Here is a 10,000-nt window from a genome sequence, read left to right as displayed (position 1 = left end):
GGATGAAATGCATGGGCGAAGTGTAGGGAGTAGCGTAGGGGTGAAATGTAGTGGTCAGCGAAGGAGGAGGCAGTCATATGCCAATTCAGACGTAAATATTGCTTGAATGACGGACAAAGATATGTGTACTTCGTATATACAGTTTGACTGTATCACTTATACTTACATTATACATATACCGCATAACGTTAACGATTAACTGCATAACGAAGCATTGACAGCTTCAGCCTCCTATATAGGTGTTATTATTATTAAATAAATATTGAGCGATAATTTATCATTGATCTTTTTAGCGTCAGCTGGGGAAAATGTCGATGGTGTGATAATCAAGTGGTACTGAGTTTGAGAAAGGAGGAGGAGAAAATAGGAGATAAGAAGAGAAAGAGTTCCTCCTCCTTCTCCTCCTCCTCTTCCTCCTCCTCAGATAAGGAAGTTCCTAACTTCCTCATTCGCTGTCTCATTGTGAGTCTTTTATTTTTTTTTACCTGATTGCACCTGTGTGACTCTGCTATCTGCAAACGCGAGTGAGATTCAAGATGACTCTCTCTCTCTCTCTCTCTCTCTCTCTCTCTCTCTCTCTCTCTCTCTCTCTCTCTCTCTCTTCCCGTTTGTTTACCGCCCTTGTCTCTCTTTTGCAGTTCGTAAAATCATCTTTTACAAAATATTGCCTCTCTCTCTCTCTCTCTCTCTCTCTCTCTCTCTCTCTCTCTCTCTCTCTCTCTCTCTCTGTCTCCTTTGTTTACCGCCCTTGTCTCTCTTTTGCAACGTGTAAAATCAAATTTTACACAATGTTCTCTCTCTCTCTCTCTCTCTCTCTCTCTCTCTCTCTCTCTCTCTCTCTACTCATACACACACTATGTATATACAGTGTTTGTATACAGTATACATATATATATATATATATATATATATATATATATATATATATATATATATATATATATATATATATATATATAACTATATATATATATATATATATATATATATATATATGTGCATGTGTGTGCATGGAGAGAGAGAAAGAAGAAGAAGAAAGAAAGAGAGAGAGAGAGAGAGAAACTAGTGTCAGCACACTCATCTCAAGGATGAAAGAAAAAAAAGAGTAATCTGGCAACGTTCTAATGAGTGTCTATTCTTTTGCTAATGAAACTAATAGTGGGGCATTGCCTCGCCCGGCGCAGCCAGTAATTGGAAGCGATTAGGTCCCCCCTCGTACGCTGATGCCTGGGACATCGGCTGTCTTTGCGGACTTTTTTTTTGGCCGGACTAACGGGGGCACTTGGACTGACCTACGGGTGGTGACGGACGAACGGGTGATGACGAAATCGGGTAATGGTGTAATTGGTGGAGCTGATGTGGAGACATAGAAGGGTTAATAATAATAATAATAATAATAATAATAATAATAATAATAATAATAATAATTATTATTATTATGTATTATGTAATACTATATTAATAATGTTGATGATATGATAATAATAATGTTGAGGAATAATAATAATAATAATAATAATAATAATAATAATAATAATAATAATAATAAGTGAATAGTCAGTGAAATGGATGCTAACCGAATGAAGGAAATAATGGTGGAGTGAATAATAATAATAATAATAATAATATGTATAATAATATATGTAATAATAATAATAATAAGTGAATAGTCAGTGAAATTGGATGCTAAACGAATGAGGAAATAATAATAATAATAATAATAATAATAATAATAATAATAATAATAATAATAATAATAATAGGCGAACTGTCAAGGAAAATGGATGCCTAGCGAATCGATGGAAATATATATTGATTGAAGACAGGTTAGGTAGCAAGCGTTAAGACACTGAAATTGTAAATGGTTGACGCAGGAGATTGACAGATAGACAGGAATGTGACCGAGAAAGGGGTAATAGATGGAAGTGATGAATGATTGTGGGCATTCTATTTAGGGGACATATTGCTATGGAAATGATGATGGGAATGGCTTAAAAAGTAATTGATAAGAAGAACAGATTATGGATCGCGTAAAGAGAGGTAGATAGAGATGGCGAATCGAGACAGGAGTAGATTTAAGAGGTGGGTTGATCTATAAGATGGAGACAGGAATTGGGATTGACGAAGTAAATTGAATAGAGGTGATGGTGGTAATTTTGATTTCAGTGAATAAGACAGGGAATGGAAATAGTAATAACTGATGGGTAGACAAATGGAATGAGTAGAGTAAGTTGATAAGATGCAGGAGATGGAGAATTCTTAATATTCAGGATCAGGTCTATAGATATTGATCCCCGTAGGGGAGTGGTGCCGTCAGTGCACCTCATGCGGTGCACTGTAGGCATTACTTAAGGCTCTTTGCAGTATCCTTTTAGCCCCTAGCTGCAACCCCTTTCATTCTTCTTACTGCACCTCCGTTCATATTCTTTCTTCCATCTTACACTCCACCCTTTCCTAACAATTCTTTCATAGTGCAACTGCGAGGTTTTCCTCCTGTTACACCTCTCAAACCTCTCGCTCTCAATTTGTTTGCAGCGGCGAGTGACCTCATAGGGCCCAGCGCTTGGGCTTCAGCCTAAATTTCATATTCCATTTCTTCCCAAGTAAAGACTAAACCACCTTTTGAAAGACAGGTTAAATGATTCATGAAATACACATGAAGGCAGAGCAGGCCGTATTCTATCAGCGAGTTTTATGTGCGCCCGAACGAGGTCCCAGTGAAATATATTCCTCACAATATGATATAGCCATAATATATTGCAGATGTGTGGGGCAATCAGTTAATGTATGTGAATTGGATTAGGGGCGATTCAGCTCCGCGTAATTGAGTTACGTATTAAAATGAAGGATTTTGTGTTTGCAGATCGTCCTCGCCTGTTAGACGACGGAGGGCGATTCGTTTTGCGACACACACACACACACACACACACACACACACACACATATATATGTGTGTGCGTGTGTATGTATGCATGTATATATATATTTGTGTGTATATGTATGTTTATATGTGTAAATATATGTATATATATTATGTATGTATAACTGAATCACGAAAATATGGAACGTGATGAATACATAAATAAAGACAAAGTCCACGAAGGAAAGAGAAACAATGGAGTGCTGCGAGGCCTTTCGACTTGTCGGCCTTTACTTAGCAGACTGGTAAAGGACGACAAGTCAAGGCCTCTCAGCACTCCATTGTTTCTCCTTCGTGGATTTTTATATATATATATATATATATATATATATATATATATATATATATATATATATATATATATTTATTTATAAATATGTATGTTTAATGTCCTCATAACTTTTCGATTCCCTCACACTTGTTAATATGACCGTCATACAAATTCTTGAATCCAAAATGAAAACCAACTCCTGGGTGAGATTCGAACCCACCCACATTCGGCTGGGGTTAGGTTAGGCTAAACATCTCACGACCTCAAAGAAGGATTTTAATAATGGTTTTATCAAGAATTTGGGAAAACTAAGCCATTGTCTATGGATGTTACAGGAGTAGCCATCGCCTCTCTCTCTCTCTCTCTCTCTCTCTCTCTCTCTCTCTCTCTCTCTCTCTCTCTCTCTCTCTCTCTCTCTCTCGCAGGGCTGACGACTTGAATACTGTAGGGGGACTAGTAGAAAGCTTTCAGAATGTCAGTCCATCTTTCAGTTCAATCGAGCTGTCAGTCAGAGCTGAGAGTGTTTGGGAGTAACTGAGTTGCATTTTCATGTTTGTTGATAAGTCCCATTAATACAGAAGGGTCGCTGTGCAACTTCTTGTATATTTAGTAGTTTCTGAGAGAGAAAGAAAAGAAAGAAAGAAAGAAAAGAGAAAGAAGAAGAAAGAAAGAAAGGAAAAGAAGAAGAGAGAGATGATTAAAAACGCTTGTACTCACGACATAAACAATTCTGGAAAATGTTAATGCAGTTATATTAGTGACTATATTTAGGGTAAGAGAGAGAGAGAGAGAGAGAGAGAGAGAGAGAGAGAGAGAGAGATTATAAAAGCATTTGCCCGACAGTAAACAATTCTTGAAAATGTTAATGCATTTATAATGGGGACCATATCCATTCTATTCGAGGAGAGAGAGAGAGAGAGAGAGAGAGAGAGAGAGAGAGAGAGAGAGAGATTCCAAAACCTTGTTACTCACGACGTAAACAGTTCTGGGAATATAAAATACATCTATAACAGGTGTTATATCCAGGTTATTCGAAGAGAGTTTTTCTGAGCTCTAATATCTACCTGCAGGTCATTTTTATAATTGTTAATGATCACTGTGTGTGTGTGTGAGAGAGAGAGAGTGAGAGAGAGAGAGAGAGAGATCCACGGGTCACCCACTCGCCCCACTTCAGAGGAGCTCCATCTTTGAAGGTCCCTCAAGGATTCTCAAGGATTAATGACGGACTCCTTTCGTAATGAAGGACTCTCCGTACTAATTTGCCTGAAAGAAGCAGTCAGTAATTAAATGGCGAATGAAGCACAAAGAGAGAGAGAGAGAGAGAGAGAGAGAGAGAGAGAGAGAGAGAGAGAGAGAGAGAGAGAGAGAGTCGCAGCTTTCTGAAGCTCTTCTTCTGTGAGCTTCGAGTTTTCATTGGTATACGGGACAACGCTTCATTAGCATAGTTATATGCACCGGAGGGGTTGGGCATTTAGGTTATCTGTTGAATGGAGAGTGGGGCAGACCCTTCTGCTGGTTTCTTCCAAATCTGATTTTGGTTTGAGGAGGATGCGGTTTGGTTTGAGGGGAGGGGGTGGGGATGAGTGTGTTTGTTGGTTAGTTTTATTGTGAATTTTCTGTAAAAGAAGTGAGTGGTTGAATGAAGTACTTGTTTGAATAAATTGGTTTCATTCATGCACAAATTATATATATATATATATATATATATATATATATATATATATATATATATATATATATATATATATATATATATATATATATATATATGTGTGTGTGTGTGTGTGTGTGTGTGTGTGTGTGTGCGTGTGTGTATACACACACAGATATACACACATAAACATATTTGTGTGTATATATATATGTATATATATATATATTTATATTTGTGTGCGTTTGTGTTTTGTTTGCTTACGCAAAAACGCCTATGCTAAACGATACCTATGTGTATATGTAGACAAATTTTTAAAAGAATAAATTTGTATGTGTGCAAGCACATACACACTGCATTAACATGTATTAATTACAAGAACGCTCTTATGCATCCGCACAGACACATAAGCATTCAAGCACTCATCTGCGTGTTTGTGTGATTTGAACACTCACGCATCTCTTCGGAGACGCTGAAGTAATTGCGAAACTCCTTTGTTATCGGATTGGTCCATTTGCTTGCTATGTATAACGGTTATTTTTTGGGGGGAGGGGTCCGATCTGGGTGCGTTATGAAGGCCATTACAAATATTGGAATACTCCCACGTTGAAAAATGATCCCCCTCTCAATCTTGTTAGAATAACCTGATTTTGCGCACGCGTCTGTTCTCTCTCTCTCTCTCTCTCTCTCTCTCTCTCTCTCTCTCTCTCTCTCTCTCTCTCTAGGAATTTGCTTTAATATTATTGTGCAATGTTCTTGAATGATTTCAGGAAATGAATTTTAAGCTAAAAGCTGTAGAAACCAGATCTTGAAGAGAGTGATTTACATTATTAGCTCTCTCTCTCTCTCTCTCTCTCTCTCTCTCTCTCTCTCTCTCTCTCTCTCTCTCTCTCTCTCTCTCTCTCTCAGGAATTCAATTTTTAGTAATCGACATGCGTCATTCAGAAACGTGTTTAAATCTATGACCTGAATGCATCAAATGAAGGTGAATCTCTGTAGCAAAACCTTTAAGCCTCTGTAGATTTATTTGTTACGTGCAATTTATATTTGTGATTTTTTAGTAGTTAATATCTTTTGAAGTTATTTTTCCATGGATATTTCGAATGGAATGGGGCAGAGGAAAGCGTAGTTATTTATCACTCCTTTTTTATTTAATAATAAGAATGGAATGATTTTTGGAACTGTGCACGAAGTTCAGAATTTGGTCAAGTCAATTTTTGTCTGACATTTGACTCTGCAGAAGTTTGGTTTGTTAACACATTTTAGGAATTGTGAAGTGTTATGCTCTGGGCAACTCTTGTCATTAATGTGTATATGTATATATGTATATATACATATACATATACATACATACATACATACATACATACATACACATACATACATGTATGTATGTAATATATATGTATCTATCTTATGTATCTTCTTAACAATTAACTAATATGTATGTAATGTATAGACTGGTGGATTGATAGATAGTGTGTGTGATTACTCTATGCATTTAAACCACACAGTATATACTGAAACGTTTTGAGCACAGTAGACGTAATAAATCAGACAATATACATATAGATGAAAATATATTCCGACTCTGTATGACCACAAAATTTCCCTTTCAGTGGCTTCGAGCTTTTATTTTTTTAATCAAGCATTGCCGATGAATTTCGCTGGAATTTCATATATTGTTGGATCTCTCTCTCTCTCTCTCTCTCTCTCTCTCTCTCTCTCTCTCTCTCTCTCTCTCTCTCTCTCTCTCTCTCCCCTTTTATATGGATTATTAGCTCTTCCTCCCATTTATTTATATATCGAGGTTCCAGTGCATGACCTACTTTTGAGTTTTTATTGTTTTTCTATTGTTATTTTTCTTTTTCTGTTTGTCAGAATATGAGGTAAGTATTCGTTTTGATTTGTGAAATATAAATTTATGAAATATCTTGTCAGTGCTTTTCTGTTATTGTTATTATTATTATTATTATTATTATTATTATTATTATTATTATTATTGGAGAAACGAATCCACAGTTATGCAACTACACAGATATATTTAACAATATATTTAAAACTATTTGTACAGTTGCATAGCTGTGGATTTGGTTCTCCATTGTACGACTCGTGGTACTGTGAGTGTTGTGAATTATTATTATTATTATTATTATTATTATTATTATTATTATTATTATTATTATTATTATTCGAAATTTTAAACCATTAATATGAAGATACAAAAATATCATTAGCCCTTTAAGAAAGTCTTTGTAACAGAATGTTTATTTCTGTTAAGACGGAATAATAAATAGACATAAACAGCTCAACATCTTTTTCTTTCCTCTCTTGACTTCATTGACTTCATTTTTACTCTTTGATTTCTTCATTTTCTAGTTTGAGACCTTTCTCTTTCCTCTCTTGACTTCATTGACTTCATTTTTACTCTTTGGTTTCTTCCTTTTCCAATTTGACATCTTCCTCTTTCCTCGCTTGAATTCTTTGACTTCACTTTCACCCTTTGACTTCCTTTTCCAATTTGAAATTTTCCTCTTGACTTCTTTATATACCCAGTGTGAAATATTATCCCTTTGACTTCGCTTCTGAATTCTATTACAGTTTAACGTGGTCCTGTTGACTTTATATACCCTGTGTGACATCTGTTTATCCCTTTAATGTCACTTTTACTCAGCGACTTCTTCCTTATCCAGTTCGACATCTTCCTTTTGACTACTTTACATACCGTTTGTGACATCTTTTTATCGCCTTGACTTCGCCTTTGAATTCCGCCTTTTCCAATTTGACATCTTCCCCCCCCTCCTCTCTTGACTTCCAACGTAAACAACCCCTCTTCGGAGTACTCTGGCCCAGACGAATGAGAGAAAGCGATAAATCACCCCGAAGTCCTTTCAGACCCCGGAATTGTATTCGAGCGCGTCGCCCAATTCATCTGGAATTCAAACGGCCTGGGAGGATAAGCTGATCAGGCCTGGGGTCGATTAAACACGTGTTTGATTATAAATGATGGCGCTTCTCCTCTCCTGGTCGTCTCTGGTCATTTATTCACAGCTGTCAGTTGGACTCATGTTTATTCATCAGATTCGTCCGGGGGGCGGGGGGTGGCTAGGTCGGTCGCCCTTAGCCTTACCTCTGCTACCCCTTAGCCCCATCTCTCTCTCTCTACCTGTTCCTGATAATTGACTGATTATGAAAATGGAGGGGGCGATTGTTGTCGTAGGTACTGTTCCTGCTGGTGGTGTTTCTGTTAACCCCGTTTATGGCGAGGTTCTGGGTCCCTGCCTTAATTTTGAATTTTTTTTATTTGTTTTGTTCGTTTAAGTGTTCGTTTGAATGATTAGTTCGTTCGTTTAATTTTTCGTTCACTGTTGCAACCGATGGGTTGTTGGAAGCGAATGTCTTTTGTTAAAAAAACGGAAAATTGAGATATGAGATACTTTTATTGAAAAATCGAGGGGAATTATAGAGAATTTTTTTTTCTTATTTCATTTGTATTATATTTTATATTTACATGAGAAACTCACTGTCGAAATTCTCTTATTAACAAAAGCCAACGAGAAGTAATGTTCCTCCTTTGATGCTCGTAGCTGCACCAGTATTAATATTACTATTTTTAGTCGTAGCATAATCCTCAGAGGAAAGTCCCATTGTTAAATCTTATCACCCTTATAGGGGAGTACTATTGTACTTTATACAGAGCACAAATGAAAACGGGGATTTTGTAAAGCAAAGATTAGGGTTGAGCTGTTTCTTATTTTTGTGACTGAAATTAATCTTTTATTGTACGGGCAAGCATGCGTAGTTGTTTGCATGTATAGTGGCTGACTTCATTATTATTATTATTATATTTTTGTCTATCACAGTCATCCTATTTGACTGGATGGTTTTTATAGTGGGGATTCCGGGTTGCATCCTGCCTCCTTAGGAGTCCATCACCTTTCTCACTATGTGCGCTGTTTCTAGTAGCACACTCTTCTGCATGAGTCCTGGAGATACTTCGGCTCCTAATTTTTCCAGATTCCTTTTCAGGGATCTTGGGATCGCGCCTAATGTTCCTGTGATGATGGGTACAATTGCCAGTGGCGTATCCCATATCCTTCTTATTTCTGTTTTCAGGTCTTGAGACTTATCAGTTTTTTCTCTTTCTTTCTCATCTACTCTGGTGTCCCATGGTACTGCGACATCAGTGAGTGATACCCTCTTCTTGAATTTGGCAATTAGCGACTAGTCTTGTCTGTTGGCACGTATCACCCTGTCTGTTTATTATTATTATTATTATTATTATTATTATTATTATTATTATTATTATTTATTAATAGCATACCATTCCTAAGACAGCTTATCAGCCTTATCAGTTGATATAGGTCTTCCAGTTATCAAGAAAAGCCGGTAGAAGGAGCACCACTTTTATCACATAAAAAGTACTCAGTATGCCAACTCAAGGCATGGAAATAATAAGCATTTAGTATTCCTGTTAAATACTAAACAAGTGTTTTTCATATATTAATTAAGATATAACTGCAAAATAGTCATTTTTACTTTATTCCTTCCCTCTGCAGTCGACATTAAATATTCGGATAAACATGTAGATATATTGTGTCTTTCCTTCCTTTCACTTTCATTATAATTAAGATATAATTGCAAAACAGTAGTTTTACTTTATTCCTTCCCTGTGCAGTCGACATTAGTGGATTCGGATAAGAGGATGTATGATATATTGTGTCTAGCCTTTGAATGCACACCCTTCCCTTTCACTTTTGCTTCACCAAGCTCCTAAAAAATCAAGTTTTTCTCACCTCTACCGTTTCATGTAAATAGGAACAAGTGCTGCTTCAATATCTTGCGTAATTAATTTGACTCATTCGTCAACCAGGAGAAGGAAGAGTTTTACTTTAAAAGTTCATCATGCTTAGAGGAAGGAGAAAATGTATTCAAGTTTTGGAATCTTGATGATCCTAAGGGGGACTAGATTAATGTTTATTTATTCATGTATTCATATATTCATTTATGTAAATATTTATTACGGAGGGAAAGTGACTTGTGTCTTTAGCTAGATGCTGGAAGGTGTCCAAGTTGAATTTTATTAGTTTTTTTTTTAAAAGATAGAGAAATAAAACTGATTTTACCTTTTGTTTATGGAGATGGATGTGACGGATTG

General features: G+C 36.3%; 1 protein-coding gene across 1 annotated transcript in view; it reads left to right on the top strand.

Annotated features, from left to right (window-relative positions):
- Positions 1-10,000, top strand: part of LOC136840302 (putative uncharacterized protein DDB_G0288537) — a 78,071-nt gene that overhangs the window by 23,396 nt on the left and 44,675 nt on the right. Inside the window, exon 2 of the mRNA XM_067107008.1 lies at positions 294-462. Coding sequence (XP_066963109.1) covers positions 294-462 — 169 coding nt within the window. The remainder of the gene's footprint in view (positions 1-293; positions 463-10,000) is intronic.

This window comes from Macrobrachium rosenbergii, chromosome 1, assembly GCF_040412425.1.
Source record: "Macrobrachium rosenbergii isolate ZJJX-2024 chromosome 1, ASM4041242v1, whole genome shotgun sequence".
Taxonomy (NCBI): domain Eukaryota; kingdom Metazoa; phylum Arthropoda; class Malacostraca; order Decapoda; family Palaemonidae; genus Macrobrachium; species Macrobrachium rosenbergii.
Note: the sequence above shows the minus strand (reverse complement) of the source record. Positions and strands in the feature narration are given on the sequence as shown.